This window comes from Delphinus delphis, chromosome 5, assembly GCF_949987515.2.
Source record: "Delphinus delphis chromosome 5, mDelDel1.2, whole genome shotgun sequence".
Classification (NCBI taxonomy): domain Eukaryota; kingdom Metazoa; phylum Chordata; class Mammalia; order Artiodactyla; family Delphinidae; genus Delphinus; species Delphinus delphis.
Genome location: NC_082687.1, coordinates 14,232,813 through 14,252,696, shown reverse-complemented (window position 1 = coordinate 14,252,696; position 19,884 = coordinate 14,232,813). Strand labels below are relative to the sequence as shown.

The following is a 19,884-nucleotide window of genomic DNA, read 5'->3' as shown; positions in this document are numbered from 1 at the left end:
TTTGTTGGTCACCCACTCAGTAGGTATCGGATTTGATTTTATCACAATTGTGCCCCTCCTACGTCTTGTGGCTTCTTCTTTGTCTTTGGATGTAGGGCACCATTTTTGGTAGGTTCCAGCATTTTTTTGTCAATGGTTTTTCAGCAGTTAGTTGTAATTTTGGTGTTTTTGTAAGAAGAGGGGAGCTCATGTCCTTCTACTCCACTGTTTTGTCTCTGTACCCTTGTTACTTCTTTTCTGGTTGTTTTTGTAGTTCTTCTCTGTTCTTCTCTTTTAGTTTCTTCTCTTGTGGTTTGATGATTTTCTTTATTGGTATGCTGGTGTTCCTTTCTCTGGCTCTTGTGTATTTGTTGTAGGCTTTGATTTGTGGTAACCATGCGGTCCATATATGTTGACCTATAACTATATCTACTTGTTTTAAGATAGTAGTCATTTAAGTTCAAAACCATTCCAAAATATCTACATTTTTTTATTCCTCTCCCTCACATGTCATGTTTTTGATGTCATATTTTACATCTTTATGTTTGTCTGTTCAGTGTCTGTTGTAGTTATACTTGATTTAAAATTTTTTTTTCTTTTAGTCTTCGTACTAGCTTATTTAAGTAGTTGATTCATAGCCTTTACTCGTGGGATTTTTCTTTTCCTTTAGATTCTTACTAATTGTTGTAGTCTTTTCACTGACCCTTTAACATTTCTTTTAGGGTAGGTTTAGCACTGATGAACTCCTTAGTTCTTGCTTTCTGAGAAGTTCTTTACCTCTCCTTCAATTCTGAATTATAATCTTGTTGGATAGTGTATCCTAAGTTGGAGGTTTTTCTCTTTCAGCGCTTTAAATATATCATGCCACACCCTTTTGGCCTGCAATGTTTCTGCAGGAAAATCAGCTAATAGCCTTGTGGAGGTTCCCTTGTATATGATTCATTTTTTTTTCTTGCTGCCTTTCGAACTCTCTTTAATTAACTCTTGCCGTTTTAATTATGACATGTCTTGGTGTGGGTCTCTTTGGGTTTGTCTGTATCTGAATATCTGTTTCCTTCTTCAGGTTCAGGAAGTGTTTAGCAATAATTTCCTCAAATGCATTTTCAGTCCTTTTCTCTCTCTCCTCACCTTCTGGGCCCCCTATAATTCTCGTATTGGTACACTTGTTGCCTCAAAGGTCTGTTAAATTACTTTCATTAAAAAAATTTTTTCTCTGTTCTGGTTGGGTGATTTCCATTCTATCTTCTGGATCACTTATGCATTCTTATGTATCACTTAGTCTGCTGTTAATTCCTTGTAGTGTGTTTTTCATTTCAGTTATTGTATTCTTATGTTCTGACTGGTTTTTTATTTTCTAGTTCTTTGTTAAAATTCTCATTGTGTTCATCTGTTATTTTCCCTAATTCAGTTAGCATTCTCATTACCAATCTTTGAACTCTTTATCTGATAAATTACTTGTTTCATTGCTTGCTTTTCCAGGGTTTTTCTCTTATTCTTTCATTTGAAACAAATTTCTCTGTCTTCTCATTTTGCTTAACTTTCTCTGTCTCTATGGTATTAGGTGAAACAATTTCCTATTCTGGTTTTGAAGTAGTGTTCTTGTATGGGAGCATCCCTATACAAGCCCAGTGGCTTTGGTGGAAGAGCTGGATCTGACATGATTATGACTCACATCTTCCCTGAGGGTATGGCAGCTTTCACCTTTGTAAGAGGTGGAGCTGAGACGGAGGTGTTAGAGCCAAAGCCAAGTGTGAGCTGGGGTTTCTCCTCTGCTCCGTGGCCAACACCACCCTATTAGGGGCAGAGGCAGGTCCCAAGTTGCTGGAGCAGAAACCTTGAGGGTCAGTTCTCAGCTGGTTCCATTTCCTCTAAGTGTCTGCTCTCTCCGCTCCCAGCACCTGCACCCTCACCCCATCGGGGAGCAGTGCTGGAGCAAGAGAAGTGGGTACTTGGTGTGGTTGGGGCACAGGCTGTGATGGCTCCAGCCCCATGCAGGGTCCGGGACCACTCCCCACGCGCTGCCTCCGCAGGCACCGGCAATGGCTGCCCTCACCCCATGCGGATGCGTTCTGGGTCCCAGTCCGCTCTTTCACAGCTGTGCGCTCCCCTCGGCCACTGCGGCACTCCTCCTAGCGTGGAGCTGTGCTGTGGAGCAGGAGGGTCCAGAGCAGGTGCTTGGCTCAGGCTCCGGCATGTGCTGGGGCAGTCACGGGACACTGGCCAAGGCCCCGGAAGTTTCAACCCGCTTCTTCTGCCTTGTTTCTGGGAGTAAGGAAGCATCTGCACAGTCTTCACAAGTAGAGTTTAGGTTCCTTACAGCCCTCCTGTTTGTCCCACTTGTTTTCAAACCAGCTAAGGGGACTTGTCTTCCCACTGTTGGACCCTAGGGCTGGGGCACCCAATATGTGGCTTGAACTGCCCACCCCCTAGGGCAGATCTTTCTCCTTGTAATCTCCCTTTTTCTCTATGTCCCCTTCCAGGGGCACAGGTCCTGACCCGATCGTGCGTCTCTTCCCTTCTTACTCGATTCTTTGAGGATCTTTCTTATAGCCTTGGTGGTACAAGAGTCTTTCTGCCAGTCTCCAATTTGTTTTCAGTGAGAATTGCTCCACATGTAGATATGTTTTTGATGTGTTCATGGGAGGAGGTGAATGCCACATCCTCCTACTCCACCATTTTTTTTTTTTTTTTGGCGGTACACAGGCCTCTCACTGCTGTGGCCTCTCCCGTTGCGGAGCACAGGCTGTGGACGCACAGGCTCAGTGGCCATGGCTCATGGGCCCAGAAGCTCCGCGGCACATGGGATCTTCCTGGACCGGGGCATGAACCCATGTCCCCTATATCAGCAGGCGGACTCTCAACCACTGCACCACCAGGGAAGCCCCCTACTCCACCATTTTGATCCCTCCTTTCCTTTTTGTTTTTAGATGAATGCCACTTCTCTGTTCTTTTGTAGAGTTGTTTGGATTTTGTCCCAGCTCCTTTAGAATACTCCTTTTTTTTTTTTTTTTTTTTTTTGCGGTACGCGGGCCTCTCACTGTTGTGGCCTCTCCCGTTGCGGAGCACAGGCTCAGTGGCCATGGCTCACGGGCCCAGCCGCTCCGCGGTATGTGGGATCTTCCCGGACCGGGGCACGAACCCGCGTCCCCTGCATTGGCAGGCGGACTCTCAACCACTGCGCCACCAGGGAAGCCCCCTTTAGAATATTCTTAATGTAATACTACTAATAATTTAAGAATATTGACTATATGCCAAGCACTAAGTAATTTGTGTATTAACTCATTTGATCCTCAAAAACCTTATGGAATCAATGTTATAATTATCCTCATGTTATAAATGAGGACTCTGGGGCACATAGAAGAAAAGCAATTTGCCCAAGAGAGGCACAGAAATGGGTTTTGAACCCAGGCAGTCTGGCCTGAGAGCAGCCCTCTCATCTGGTACTGGAGGAACTGCTTCTTACGGTAAGATTGTCAGTGGCACACAATGGGATAATCAGTACCAAACAGCAACCAAATATGCACACAGGATGTCCTAACATTTCCTCATAATTATTCTTATTACCTGTTAACACTTGAGTAAATTACTTCAAATATGCTCCAAATTATTGAAAAGACCGCAGTTACTGAGCCACAAGGACAGAAGCAGTGCTTTGCCTCACTGCAACCCTGACAAGTTATGGTTTATGGGCGAAGCCTTTTATTGTTTTCTGAACTTCAACCTATTTTTCTCTCTTTTTGAATGTTTTATACATAGCTAAAAATAACTTCTAACTCAGAAAGACTTCTCCCTTGTATAAATCAAATGGTTTGCTAAATGGGAGGGGTGAGAAGAAGCCAAGTCTCGGGGTGAAGTCAACAAGAAGCACTGAAATGAACAAAATACGAACAGAATTCAGAGGCCAGACCCGAGTACTGACTCCTGATTAACCAAGATTAGCTTACAAATAAGTAGCATTGCAAAAGTATAATTAAATACTTAAATACTCAATACAATTAATTTCTAGCACTACAAAAGACACTGTATTGTTTCTTGGGATTTTACATACAGTTTATGTAAGGAGACTCACTGTAAAATTACTTCAAATGGAAGAGTGTCACTTTATTTGATGGTGTTGAGTGCTGGAGATACTGCATGAAAAGGATATATATTTTTAATAAAAGAATACATCCGTAAGGCTTTTATATTGATATATCTTGCTGATTCAGACAACCCTTTACACGATAAACAGAATTATTCTCACACTTTGTTTTCCCTCCCATACATCCTCTCCTGAGTTTTTAATTAACCAAAATGGGAATAAATGTTGTTTTATCCTTTTAATCAATATCTGTGTTCTGTTCTTAGTGCTGTGATCTAAGAGAAGCAGAAGTAATGAGGGTTTTATTGTTGTTATTTTTGTATTTCAGAACTTTAGAGGAAAAAAATCCCCCTTTTCATGGAAATAACTGGAGTATTTTGAGCCATATAGCTATTGTAGAGAATCATGTTGTGCTATCTGGATTCCTTGTAAGATCAGCCAAATCAACTCATCATTATCCTTTCAGCCCTTAAATCTTGTCTGCCTCCTTTATCCCTGATCTACACACAGGTCCCCAAGCCAGAAACGAGATGGTTTTGTCTCGCACCCTCCTTTCCACATACAGGCAACTCTTCTGCCATATCCCTTGCCCCTTCAAATTACTTTCTGTATCCATTCTTTTCTCCCCAGTCCCCTTGGTCCTTCCTTAATTCAGTCTTCATGGTCTTTCACCAGGACTACGACAGTAGCCTTTTTAACTGCTTTCCAGCTTCCACTGTGCCTCCCTAGTAATCCACACTGCCCCCTAAAATAGTCATTCTTAAAGCAAAGCATCGTAATGCCTCTTCTCTTTAAACCCCTCAGTGGATCACAGCATGGGAGTCCCTCAGTGATTTCCTGAAAGCAACTTCTCCATCCTTGTTCAGCTTGCCCTGGCTGTGCAGCTAAGACCACTGTCCAGTGCTCAGACTTCCCACGAGGATTCAAGCCTGTGTGAAGCACCTGCTGCTTCCTCTTCCTGAAATATCCTCTTCATCCTTCATCCCACGCTTTCCTTTGCCTTCCCAACAAGCTTAATTCCATCCCTGAGAAACTGGTTCAAATGTCCTCTCCTCACATAATTTGAACCCCGATATGCTTCCATCCTTGCACATGTCTGTTGTTTCTCTGTCACATTGTAATTGCTAGTTTATAGGTTTGTCTTCTTACGTAGCGAATGCTACGTAAGCATAAGGGAAGCACTTACCTGATTTTTTCCCTTTATCCCGCAACACTTGACACATAGTACATAGTACTGTGCATAGTACATAGTACGTACTCAGTGTTTGCGGAATGGAATTGAAATAACAAGGTGCATCTTTGTTTATTGAAATTGAAGGTTCTTGGGAAGCTGTGTTACAGTCTCAGGTTTACTGTGATCACCTAGATTCTGTGCTTACTAGATGAAATTCTGCAATAATTACTCAAGCACCTTAAAATTCTGAAGCAGACATACAGGTATAATGTGGGCTAGAGAGAGTTCCATTTTCAAAGAATCCTTAGTTACAACATGTTGGCCACTGGACACTTCAGACTCATACTTATAAATGGCAGTGAAACACTGGAGGTTCCCCAGCATCATTCCACGGGCCCTCTTCTATGTCATGATTTCTCCAATGAGGCCACTTGGAGGCCAGGCCAGCTCTGTAGGATTTGACCTTAGGCAGTGGAGACTTGTGTTCTTAATCTCCAGCAGAACTTAGCTAGAAGGGATGTTTCAAATTGCTCTCACCATATATATTCATTATTAAATTTGACAGTTAAAGCACCAACTTTATGGAGATCTAAAAATACGTGTAACAAACTTGACCCTACTACATGTGTTGATTTGTCCTTACATTTAGCAGATACTAATTAAGCACCTACTATCTGCCGATTCCAGGCCACGGGACTATAACAGTGATCAAAAAATAGACCCAAGTCCGTGGAGCTTACATTCTGGTAGAGGAGACAACTAACAAGTAACATACGACTATATGAGATGAAGAAAATAAAAGAGTGAGGGATTGCAAGCATACTCAGAGGGAGATGTTGCAGTTTTAAAGGTTGATTAGGAAGTGACTCACTGAGAAGGTGACATCCGAGTAAAGACCTGAAGGAGAGAAGAGAGCAGACTTATTGGGGGAAAGATTATTCCAGGCAGGTGCACCAGCAGACTCAACATCCCCAAGGCAAGAGCACCCGTGATGTGTGTAAGAACCAGCAAAGGAGTCAGCATCTAAAAAGATGAGAGAAAGGGCGAGAGTAAACTAGGTGATCTCAGAGAGGTCAGGGTTCCTGGTGATGCAGGACCTTGTGGGTCCTTGTAAGGATTTTGCGGTTGACACTGAGCAACATAGGGGGCCACCGGAGGGTTGGAGATGAGGTATAGCATGATCTGACTTGGGGTTTAAGGATCACTCTACTGTGTTGAGAATAGATGTTAGGACCAAGGGGAAAAGTAAAGATATAGACAGAAAGTTGTTGCAGTAATCCAGGAGAGAAATGATGGTGATCTGCTCGGGGAAGGGAGTGGTGCTGAGGGGACAAGAAGTGGTTAGATTCTGATATGCTGCTCTGACATCAAATCAGCAAAGGGGAGAGGAAGAGAGTAGTCAAGGCCAAGCCTGAGGTTTCTGTCTAAGTTACTAGAAGGACGGAGTTGGCCTTAACTGAGACGGGTAAGGTGGTGGGAGGGACAGCTTTGGAGGGCGGTTCGGGGGATCGTTATCAGACAACCCAGTGGAGTTGCAAGAAGGCAGTCGGATTAATGAGTCTGAAGTTCAAGGACGGGGTCTAGACTGGAGATAAATTTAGGAGTCATCCGCATGAGACTGGATGAGCTCACCAAGAAAGTGCATATGGATGGGAAATAGAAAAAAGAAGAGGTCCAAGGACAGAGCTACCCAGGAAGAACAGACCTAAACCCCAAGGAAGCTGTGGGGGAATGGGAGGAGATGGGACAAAAACTAAGAAAGTGCCCTGTCTGGAGAAAGCAGGCAAGGAGGAGGGAGAAACCGACGGGGTCAAATGCTGCTGCTGAGTCAAGTTAAGTCAAGTGCTAAAACCTCACCAGTCCATCTAACAAAGTAAAAGTAACTGGTACCTCGGAAAGAGAGCAGTTCTAACATTGGAGGTCAGTGTGAATTAGGGTGGACTCAGTAGAGGTGAAGAGGACAGGAACTGGAGAGAATGTACAAACAAGTATTCCAAGGTGTCTTTTAAGGTGAGCAAAGGAACGTGGGGGTGACTAAAGGCAGAAATGAGTGGGGAGGGATTTTCTTTTAAGTTGTGTAAAGTAACCACGTGTCTGTATGCTGGTGGAAAGGATTCTGTGTAGTGGGAAATTCATGATGTAAGAGAGGAGAATTCCTGGGGCTTGCCCTTGAATAAGAGAACAGGATTGGGATGCAGACTACAAGTGAGAGGTGGCACATAGGAGCAGAGAGCTGCCCTAGTAACAGGAGGGAGGGTGCAGAACAGGGGTGGTAGGTGGGTAGTGGGAGCTTTGGGAGATGTCTGGTGATTGCCAGTTTTCTCCGTGACATGGAAATCTTGGTCATTGGCCGAAAGTGAGGATAGCAGGGGAGGTAGTGTTTAAGCAGAGAGGAGAAGGTGTGAAATAGCTGTCTAGGAATGTGGGACAGTGAACAGACGTTGGAAATACCGTACCATCTTTTGGCAGAATTTAGGGCCCACTTGAGTTCTGTCATCATGAACGTAAGATTACACCATGCAACATGGCTTTGCACAGCCACGTTTCACTGCAAGGATGCGAAGGTAGAGCAGACAGTGTGGATCAAGGAGGACACTTACTGAATCCCCAGTCCTCGTGGTACGTTGGGTGTGGGAAATCAGACATCCCCACTTGAGAGGACTCTAGAAGAAACAGCAGCATCATGAAAGAGCTAGGATTTAGTTAGAGAAAAGCGAAGAAAACAATCTGAACAGAGGTTGAAATTTTGGAAGATGTTGGTGCCGTGTTCCAAGGTAGTGAGGAAGGGTTTCAAAAGTTTTGGAGGGTGGGTGATGGAGATGTGCTGAGCAAGATGGTGATTCTAGCGCAGGAGGTGAGTGATGACCTGTGGTCCAGACCTGAGCTTCTCCTGGAGATCAGGTCTCAAAACAGGACTTGGTGACAAGACTGGGAGTTCTGGGGCATAGGGAACTGGGAGGGGGGCATCTTGCTAAAAGCCCGAGTCCTTGGGTCCTTTCTTCATTCCTACAGCTCTTTTCTCTCTGTAGATGTCATTGTTTCTTCAAACAAAGACATACAGGCAAGCCCAGTGTAGAGAATAAATCGAAGCAGAGTTTCCCTGGGTGAAAGCCAGAGTTAGGGGAGGAGGGCCATGTCCCTCACAGGGTTCAGGGTTACTGCCTCAGCATTTCTAGGGGTCCTCGTATCTCAGGTCATAATCACTGCTCCGATGTTGATGAGAGACACCTGAGGAAAATAACAGAGTCATGTATGAGAAAGTAGAGATCATATATACCCCGTAATCACGCAAGTCTTTTTAAATGTTTTGCCAGCAGTGCAGAATCCTTTTTTTCTTCCACATAATAAACTTTTCAAATAAACAGGTGGTTTGCAGTATCCCTTGAGATCTCTTTGTGTCATTTACGATCAGTATAGCATTACTGTTGTTAACTATTATGTACATAGAAGAAACCATAGTTTCGAACAGTCCTGACTTAGATCAGGTTCTCCAGAAGTAAACCACGAGGCAGAGGTTTGAATGCAAATGGTTTGTTATAGAAGTGCTCCCAGGAGAGTCCTGTAAGTGGGTGGAGCAAGCAGGAGAGAAAAGAAGGAGCCCAGAAAGTATACATTTAGAAGATGTCTCAAGGAGGTAGCTCTGGAGAGTAACAACTCAGGTTCCAACCTGATTGGACACAGGGCTTGTTTCCATACCTGTGAGGTCACAGCAAAGGAGAAAGTGGTGGTCGGGGGAGCTGTGAACCCCTAGGTACTTCGAAGCAAAACATCTAGGAGCCTGAGGGCCATCCTTCAAAGCAAAGTAGAAGGTATGGGTCCTTGAAAGAAAATTGCACATGCCCACGCATGTGCCCCCCCACCCCCCCACCCCCACGGGATCTAAGAACAAATCGGGGGAGCCACAGGACCTTCTGTAAGTGGAAAGCTTTCTTTCGAACGGCAAAGATAATCTGTGTAAAGATTAGCTTCAGAAGATATTAACGTCAGCTTTCAATTATCATCAAGCAGTTTTCTAATAGTCTGAATCTTGCTCCCTTTCCTCTTGCACGTGTAGCAAGATCATATTACCGCACATGTAGGGCCGAAGTTTGAGAAAATCCAGGTCAAGTGAGTGTGCATCTCTCATCCAGTATATCCAAGCACAGGACTGAATGTGCTGTCTTTATTGAAAACAAAATGCATGTCTTAAAACTCCACTATTTTAGATGGATTTCATGCTTTCTCACTTCCATTAGCGTAAATATCAACACTGTTTAGCTATTTCAAAATTTACGTCTTTACAAATAGTTACTTTTATCTACATCCTCATATGTTTATTTTAAGATGATTGTATTTTATTTTTCCCTTTAAATTTTGTCCTCTCTTCTAAGGATTAGGGAATCATTGTTTTAGAGTCCCTGTGTTAGATGTAATTTAGAGCTGTGTAACATCCAGCCCACTGACAGATTTAGCGATTAATTTCCAGACCTCTTGTGGTGCAAGGGAAGCTCCTTAAGATTTTGAAAATGGCAATACTATTGACTCCCTACCACTAAAGGTTACTTGTATGGGTATCCACACTAATGTAAAAGGAAAGTTTAAGTGTGGTAAATATCAATGTTGTTTTGCTTTATGGAAAAACCTGTGCATAGGGGAAAAAGGCAATTTCTGGAACAAGAAATAGTTTATCCTTCATAAGGACATCTTATACAGATATATTTCCCTCCTTGCATTCTGTAAGGCTAACATTGCTGTTGCTAAACTGATATTTGCACAGGAAAAATAGTTCAGTAGTTTTGAACAGTCATGTCTTAGGTCAGGTTCTCCAGAAGCGAACCGTAAGCCAAAGATTTGATGCTCGAGATAGACAAAAGGAGAAATTTGACTATGACTTACATGCTATTTGGATTATATTGAGAGTTAGTAGAAAACCTTTTTTTTTTTTTCTCCCAAGATTTTGGCTTAGATACATCTCTAAATATGTGTCTGCTATATTTTAAAGTAAGTGCACTTTTAGGGGAATTTAATCCATATGTTACGCATAAATCATCCAATGTTTTATTAGAGCTGCACGATGTCTAAGATGCCTTTTGAGCTTTTTTAATAGTCCTTATATTCTCTGCTGAAAAGCAGCAGGTAAGTTGCCAGGAGTAAACAAATCAAATAGCAAAAGGTTTGAGTTCAGTTTGAAATGCTTAGCCTATTATTTTTGATGGGGTTCTGAACTTGGCAATGCACATTCCCGATTCCTGCCTGGAGGGCAAAGTGAAAACAATCTGAACACTGTATTTCCCAGTCGGGTCATTGACATTTGAGAATAATGTAGTACAGACAGAATCAGCATGTTTGGCAGGTGAGTGATACTTAATGTGACCTCAGAAGGTTACTTTCTCCACTTTGCAGAAGTCCGTGGCGTGGAACAATGTTATCCACACTGCAAAACAAAAGTTAGGACAGACAGCCATCAGGGGATCCATACTGGGAGTTTATCTGTTTCTCTCGTGCATCTTTAGGTGGAATGGTTGAAAAATGAAGACGTCATTGATCCTGTTGAAGATCAGAATTTTTATATTACTATTGATCACAACCTCATCATCAAGCAGGCCCGCCTCTCGGATACTGCCAACTATACTTGTGTTGCCAAAAACATTGTCGCCAAGAGGAAAAGCACGACCGCAACTGTCATAGTCTATGGTGAGTGGGCTTTTGGGGTCTCAATCTAGTTGAGGTCAAACTGCAGTTTCTCATTTTAATCTTAAAATACCAGGTGAAGAGGCCCCTTTTCAATCCCCATGGCGGCTCTCTTCCAGCTTCTCATGTGGACATTGAGGTTTAACAGCCTTCCTGATACTCATAGAAAAACTAGACTTAGAAATCCCTAGTCCTTTGTCAGTCAGTTTATAAGAGAATGAAGGAAATCTACCTAAGTACCAGGACGGTTCCCTGCTTCCCTAGGCCCTCCCGCTCTCCATAGCCTGGACTACAGAGATCTAGAGGGAATTCCGAGATGAAGATGCTTCGGGCAGTCTGCTGCTCTTTCTGTGGGCCTCAGGAGAGTCATTGCAAAACCTCAGGTAAACTGGAGCTGACATGCTCTCCGAACACATCGGAGCAACTTGAACTCCCTAGAACTTGCTTTACACTCCACCAGGGGCATCCAGAGTGAAGACAAGGGCTGCCATTGTCAAGCAGCCCTAATCCTAACCCTGTAGCAAGTTTCGACATGATGACTTCTTCAGAAAGCTGCTCTTCCACTCTCTGGCCCTTTCTAATCCATCTCATCCCCAAGCCTATCATTTCTGCAGAAGTACTAAATGATTCTGCCCCCAGTTTTGCTGCAGCACGTGATGCTTTTATCTGCCTGTCTGCTTCGGCACTCAGTGGTTTTCTCATCATTTCACTCGTAGTTCCATCGCCCCAGCTAAGCTTTTAAGCTCCTTGGTAGACTAAGAGAACAGCCCTGTAAATTTATGTATTTCTCACAGTGTTAGATACATAGTAGGTCTTCATATTCTTGATGAGTTATTGTCTCAGAGGAAACTGAATGACCCTGAGAAATATTTTGAGCTTCTGCCACCTCCGGAATGACATGGCTACCGCTTAGAATGTAAGGAAGCTCTTCATGGTCGCTTCAGTGTTAAATGGCCCTCCAGATTTGTCTAAATGACTACGAAGGAAGGACAGCCACGAGTATGTGGCTCATGGCCCTCGCTTACTGCAGGTAGTGCCATTTGGCTGGATGTGTCCTCACGCTATTGGGTGTTACGAGAACAGAAACCACTGTGATGTGTTCGAAAGGCTGAATGTAGTGATGCTTTAAAACCGTCATTTTCATTACAGGACAGATGCCTAATATTTGTTTCAAATCCTCTGAATACTCTGAAGTTAAATTTCCTTAAGTCACAATGAAACGTTTCCCACTTTGTCTTTTTCTAAACTCTCTGAACGCCTTAATTAACAGCATTGGAAATGGAAAAGAGAAGTGGGGCACATCACAGCTTGTATCAGTCATAAATAACTAATGAAGGCAGACTCTAAATAGATGTGTCACATAGATGTTTAATATACATGCAGATCTCTTTTCCTATGTGTGGCATGCTTTCAGTATCCATAAGCACAAGCTGAACATTGTCTTTGGGAAGAATCAAACACAACCAACTAAAGCATTTTGAGTTTAGAAAACAGCATGGGACAAGGAGTCAGGACTCTTATGTTCTAGGCCTAGTTCTATCACCAGCTGACCTTCAGTTGGTCACTTAAACAGAATGCTCGGAGCCCGTATCTCCTTCTCTGTAAAATGAGGGAATAAGCCTAGGATCTTCAAGACCTGTCTTTTCTCTATAAAAGTTTATGATATTGGCTTGCCAGTGTGTTGGTAAGCAATTTATACTGACAATTCCATGACATTTTGAGTTTTGTGAAGTTAAGTGGATTAAATTGCTTTTTGGAATGCTAAATGCAACTCTACCTGTCAAACATCAGCTTGTCCTTTTCATGGCCTTGTAAAATAAGTTGTCCAAGGCTCATAGGTTGGACTCACTAATAGTCCACAGAAAAACATATATATGGAACCAGTATTTCATTTTAGAGTCTGTTGTATATATTTAATTTTGTTAGCATCATTTTTAGTTTGCAAATACACATTATTGAAAATTTGGGAAACACAGAAAAACGTTCAAAGAAAAAAATACCTATAATCCTGTCATTTTGTCATCCAGAGGTAGCTTTAAAAAAGATTGATGTGTATACGACTGGAATTTTCTTAGCATAAATAGGATTTTAAAATAAGGATTCTAAATATATTTTTTTACTTAAAGCATAATGTTGCAATATCCATGTATTATTAAATAGACTTCTACAGCATCATTTTTTTAAATTTATTTTTTAATTGAAGTATAATTAAATTACAATGTTGTGTTAATTACTTCTGTACAGCAAAGTGACTCAGTTATACATATATATATATATATATATATATATATGCACACATTCTTTTCTGTTATGGTTTATCACAGGATATTGAATATAGTTCCCTGTTCTATACAGTAGGACCTTGTTGTTTATCCATTCTCTGTATAATAGTTTGCATCTGCTAATCCCAAACTCCCAATCCCTCCTTCCCCCACTCCCCTCCCCCTTGACAACCGTAAGTCTCTTCTCTATATCCCTTATTCTGTTTCTGTTTCATAGATAGGTTCATTTGTGTCATGTTTTAGATTCTACCTGTAAGTAATATTGTATTTACCTTTCTCTTTCTGACTCACTTCACTTACTATGATAATCTCTAGGTACATCCATGTTGCTGCACATGGCATTATTTTGTCCTTTTTTATGGCTAAGTAGTATTCTATTGTGTATATGTACCACGTTTTTTTTTTAAATAAGGCTGTGATGGCTAGCCCTTTTTTCCCCTTTATTTATTTTTTGGCTGCATCGGGTCTTAGGTGCGGCATACGGGATCTTTTTTGAGGCATGCGGGATCTTTTGTTGCGGCGCGCATGCTTCTCTCTAGTTGTGGCATGTGGGTTTTTCTCTCTCTAGTTGTGTGCGGGCTCCAGAGCATGTGCGCTCTGTAGTTTGCAGCACGTGGGCTCTCTCGTTGAGGTGCACAAACTCAGTAGTTGTAGCACACAGGCTTATCTGTCCCACGGCGTGTGAGGTCTTAATTCCCCCACGAGGGATCGAACCCACGTCCCCTGCATTGGAAGGAGGATTCTTTACCACTGGACAACAAGGGAAGTCCCTGTACATCTTCTTTATCCATTCACCTGTCGATTGACATTTAGGTTGTTGACGTGTCTTGGCTATTGTGAATAGGGCTGCTACGAACATAGGGTGCATGTATACTGAGTCATTTTCAGTAGCTGCCTGGGAGTCAATCTCACGAACATACATGTTTACCATGTTCCTATTATTGAACATCACAATTGATTTCAGTTTATCTTTATATAAAAAATAACTCTCCAGTGAAAAATAGTCTATGTCTGTATGTATAACACATTCATGATTATTGTCTATTGCATAAGTTTCTAGAGAAGGAGATGATGGGCATATGATGTTCACATGTAAGGTTTGTGTTATCTGAGTAACACTATTCTTTACCATCAGGAAGCAGATACATATACCAGTTGTGCCGTGTTTTAACCACCAGCAAATAATTTTTGTTAGAAATTGCTTAATTAAAATGATTTCACAGACTCATATATTGAAATACAAAAGTATGTCAGAGTATTTTCTAGAGCAAGATCTACAGACGTAGTGAACATAGTGTTAGGGAGTAGGTTTTTTAAAAAAAATATTTATTTATTTATTTATTTATTTATTTATTGGCTGTGTTGGGTCTTCGTTGCTGTGCGTGGACTTCCTCTAGCTGTGGCGAGCAGGGGCTACTCTTCATTGCGGTGCACGGGCTTCTCATTGCTGTGGCTTCTCTTGTTGCAGAGCACCGGCCCTAGGCATGCAAGCTTCAGTAGTTGTGGCTCGTGAACTCCAGAGCGCAGGCTCAGTAGTTGCGGCGCACGGGCTTAGTTGCTCCGTGGCATGTGGGATCTTCCTGGACCAGGGCTTGAACCCGTGTCCCCTGCATTGGCAGGCGGATTCTTAACCACTGCACCACCAGGGAAGTCCCAGGGAGTAGGTTTTATCATCACACCTATACTGACAGCTCCACCAAACACCATAAATACCCTTTATACACAAAATAAGTGTCCATTTCAGTTACATCAACTAATCGCTAATTCATTCAAATAGATACTCAATTAGTTAAAAATCCAGCTACCAAGACTTCTTTAAAAACTAGATTCACTTATTAATGAAACTAACTAAAAGTCCTTAAAAGGTTATAAAGTTTACATATGCTAAAGAAAAATAATCAGTCATCTGTTATTAAGAAAAGGCTCAATGATTTTATCAATTCCCATGCTTCATAGTCACTCACAGCCTTGGTGTAAGGATGTAAACATATATTATTTGAGATAAGTTGCCCAAAGTAATTTTTGGAGCTTTACTAGGTAAGGGGATTTTTTTTAAAACAACACTGGCTAAGGAGAGGAGAACACAGTCCTATTTTCTGAATAGGTAAATAGATGTTGATAATTCATTTTATTTGTCTCTGTGCTTAGATTCTTCAGCTCTGCAATGCAATTTTATTTTTTTTTAACATCTTTATTGGAATATAATTGCTTTACAATGATGTGTTAGTTTCTGCTTTATAACAAAGTGAACCAGCTATACATATACATATATCCCTGTATCTCCTCCGTCTTGCGTCTCCCTCCCACCCTCCCTATCCCACCCCTCTAGGTGGTCTCAAAGCACCAAGCTGATCTCCCTGTGCTATGTGGCTGCTTCCCACTAGCTATCTATTTTACATTTGGTAGTGTATATATGTCCATGCCACTCTCTCACTTCGTCCCAGCTTACCCTTCCCCCTCCCCGTGTCCTCAAGTCCATTCTCTATGTCTGCATCTTTATTCCTGTCCTGCCCCTAGGTTCTTCAGAAACTTTTTTTTTTCTTTTTTAGATTCCATATATATGTGTTAGCATATGGTATTTGTTTTTCTCTTACTGACTTACTTCACTCTGTATGACAGACTCTAGGTCCATCCACCTCACTACAAATAACTCAATTTCATTTCTTTTTATGCCTGAGTAATAGTCCATTGTGTATACGTGTGAAATGATATCCAGGGTCTCTTATAGCTTTGAAGTTTTTGATTTTTTTATGGTCACTTGGGATACAACTTTTATGTGTTGTGTGTGGTTTGTGTGTCTCTGTGTGTATGCACATATGTTTAATTCACATTTTATTTTTTATCTCTTTCCAGTAAACGGTGGCTGGTCTACCTGGACAGAGTGGTCCGTGTGTAATAGCCGCTGTGGACGAGGGTATCAGAAGCGCACAAGGACCTGCACCAACCCAGCCCCACTCAATGGTGGTGCCTTCTGTGAAGGGCAGAGTGTGCAGAAAATAGCCTGCACCACGTTATGCCCAGGTAGGCAACCCAGCGCTCTCCTTCCAAATGTCTCCTCCCATTCTAGAAATGTTTTAGGGTATATATACAAATCTTTAGTCTTTTTTTTTTCTTTTGGCTGTGTTGGGTCTTCATTGCTGCTCACGGGCTTTTTCTAGTTGCAGTGAGCGGGGGCTACTCTTCCTTGCCGTGCTCAGGCTTCTCATTGTGGTGGCTTCTCTTGTTGCAGAGCACAGGTTCTAGGCATGCGGGCTTCAGTAGTTGCAGCACACGGGCTCAGTAGTTGTGGCTCACAGGCTCTAGAGCCCAGGCTCAGTAGTTGTGGTGCACGGGCTTAGTTGCTCCGCAGCATGTGGGATCTTCCCGGACCAGGACTCGAACCTGTGTCCCCTGCCCTGGCAGGTGGATTCTTAGCCACTGCGCCACCAGGGAAGTCCCACAAAGCCTTATTCTTCGCAGGAGTGTGTGGTAAACATTATTTAAATCCATCATCCCATTCAGTGCTTACATTGCTGGGACCTCAGGTCTTTTCCCCCAAAAGAGTACTTAACTTTATTACCCTAACATACAAAATAGTATAACACAAGAGATTAAACACACATAAACATAATCCCTCTCTATTACTCAACAAAACTGTTGGAACCAAGATTGCAGGATCTGTAATTCAAGGCATTTGAGCAGCATTGAAAGCCACACGTTTAGGATAACAACCTTGATCTCCAGAAAGCCATGGAAATTAATTGGACTGAAATTTAGAAAATGTTTTAGGTGAAGTACTTGATATTTGGTGTCAGTTTCTGGGCAAAGGCAAATAAAACATCTGGAATGAATTAAAAGGAAGTCTAAGCTTTCTGACACATGAGCTAATGGATTTTGAAGATACAGTGCAGTCATCTATTATCTGTACATGTTGGTCACCTATTTTTGAGTTATTTGCAATGGTACCTATAGCAAGATTGCATCCCTTTGCCTCTGAACATCTTTCTGTGCTATCTCATGTTGTCCCAAGGTCTTATCCTGTGGGAAATTGAAGTTAATATTTGCCAAAACCCACTAAAATGTCCAATTATAAAATATATTTAAAAAATTAAGCTAAAATTATTTTGAAATAACCCATAAATTTATTGTATCCCATTGGGGTAGCTATTATATTGTCACTTTCATTGTTTAGATACAAAGACTACTTACTTCCCTTTATTGTGCCTAACTTAGGTCAGGTTCATCCTTTTAGTAGAACTTTCTCAGAGATGGGTTGGAGAAGTGAACTGGAGAGAAAACCATAATATAAATTTTATATGCCTGTTTTCATTTCCGAATATCAAAACAGTATCCCACACTGAACCCTTTGAGAGCTTTTATTTATGGAACAAACTTTGACACTTAGCTAGGCTAAGTATTTCAGTATTTTCTCTTGTACGCTCCTATATTTTGTCTGCATACTGACTCCCACAATTAGAAATGCACTGAGCATTTAGTTGAAATAGAAACGTGTATTTGTGTGTGTACTTTGGGATGGTCTAGGTCAAAGCAAATGTCTTTTCTTCAGATGGCTGGGAGTTGCTTATATAGCTAACTGTACAATTGAAATATTAATACTTTCATCATTTTTTCATGTGGGCATATTTATATCTCTATACATATTATGCATAATACATATAGTTACACAATAATTTGAATATGAAATCACACAGATTTCCCAAACTATGTAGATTATTAAAATTGATCTAATTTCTGTCAATATGTAGGTATAACACGTGTACATTGCATGTTCAATAAATGATGTTTGCGATTGTCTTACATTGAATCCTAGATGATTATTTATGTATTTCAGGGAAATTTTTAAAAATTTAACTCTTATTTTCATATTTTCCTCTTATTTATGTAAGAACCTTTAAAGAATGTACTAGAGTATTTAAGTTATGTGTTTTTAAAATAGAGATATCTTAGCTCTTTATCACTGAAGTTTACTAACAAGTCAAGCACAAAAATTAAGAAGAAAGTGAATCTATTCTAAATGACTGAATCACAGGAATTCAGGAATGTGAATTAATCCACATTAAGGAATGTGCTTAAATATTATTTTTAAAATAAAAATAGCAACATATATCATCAAATAATGGAATGAAATCATCAAATAATAAACGGAAAATAATATAGACTTCAAGAAGTCATTGCAGAAGATGTTAGAATCAAGCAGCATGGATGAAAAAATAAAAAGAGTGTATAGGATGTAGATGAGGGATGCAGGTGGATGGATGGATGGATGGATGGATGGATGGATGGATGGATGGATGGATTTCTTCCACACTCTACCAGCCTCTTCTCCTGAACCCCACAGAGGTTTACTTGCACTACCCACATTACATTATGCAGGAAGGAATCTTGGATCCAAAAACAGGTTCCCTAATTTTCAATCCAAAATCCAGACATTTCCCCTTTAATAGAAAAACCACCAGGATTTACTTTTATGCAGCTCCTGGTGACAGCTTTGGTTTCTGTGTGTCCCATTAAGCTTCCGTTTGCTTGGTCAGTGAAGAAATAGTCACACACCTCGTAAGGGAAGTTCGAAGAGCCCACACAATGTACGTAGAGCATGCACTACTTCAGCAGTTAAAATGAAGGCAGTGTTCCTCGGCGGGGGGGGGGCGGGGGGCATTTTCTTCAGTGTTTGGTGTTGTTTTGTTTCTGCTTGTGCTCTGCTCCTCTCTGCCCTCAAAAAGTTCCTTCTCCCTTTGACTTGATGCTGGTTTTTGTGTGGCAGTGGATGGCAGGTGGACCTCATGGAGCAAGTGGTCAACTTGTGGGACCGAGTGCACGCACTGGCGCAGGAGGGAGTGCACGGCACCAGCCCCCAAGAACGGAGGCAAGGACTGCGACGGCCTCGTCCTGCAATCCAAGAACTGCACGGATGGTCTGTGCATGCAGAGTAAGTCTATTTGAGCAAACGACAGACATTGGGGAGGTCTGGGGTTTAACCATTTGGATTTCTTTAAAGGAAATATCAAAAAATAAAAATTTCTTACACAAAAATGCAGTACTATACCAATATCATGGGTCTCTGTCAAAATTGAAAAAAATGAATCTCCCAGAACACAGTATGAAAAATAACTGTATCCAGTTAACAAATGACGCACACAGTATTGCTTTTCCATGAGCAAAAAGGGATTTAGTTGTTTCCATGGAGGGGCTGTCATTCTTTTCAGGGCAGGGAAGTGCTACTCAGTTTTATTATAGTGCACAAAAGGGCACCCTAAACTCCTCGTAGAGTCACATGACTTCCAAAAAGTAAGCTATTTATTTCTAATTCATGGCTGTTACTGAACCAGTGTCCATGAAATTTAAAATATATGTATAAGGACAGGAAATATTTCTGCAAGTAGATTTACCAGTTTACAAGTGTTTAGTGTGAACATCTTCACAACACCTTGAAGATGCTGGGTTTGGTATTAGAAATTATAACATTTATCTAAAGGGACTAATGTTTATAAAACATAAATTTTTAAAAATGGGTGTAGACGATTGGCTCAAGAATATAATAGGTGCTATAAGCTAAATATTCCACATTTTTTGTGGCCTTTTTCCTTAGATTTTCTTAATGAGATGGTTTGATTTGCATATTTGCAGACTCTCACTCCTCTATTGAGGAGCCCTTAGATGTACAAAATTTACCATCCCTTTTATGACCATGAATTAAGGTA

At 41.4% G+C, this 19,884-nt stretch overlaps 1 protein-coding gene across 1 annotated transcript in view; it reads left to right on the top strand.

The window, feature by feature from the left end:
* Positions 1-19,884, top strand: part of UNC5C (unc-5 netrin receptor C) — a 395,930-nt gene that overhangs the window by 316,541 nt on the left and 59,505 nt on the right. Inside the window, exons 5-7 of the mRNA XM_060011612.1 lie at positions 10,727-10,907; positions 16,040-16,207; positions 18,948-19,112. Of these exons, the coding sequence (XP_059867595.1) occupies positions 10,727-10,907; positions 16,040-16,207; positions 18,948-19,112 (514 nt within the window). The remainder of the gene's footprint in view (positions 1-10,726; positions 10,908-16,039; positions 16,208-18,947; positions 19,113-19,884) is intronic.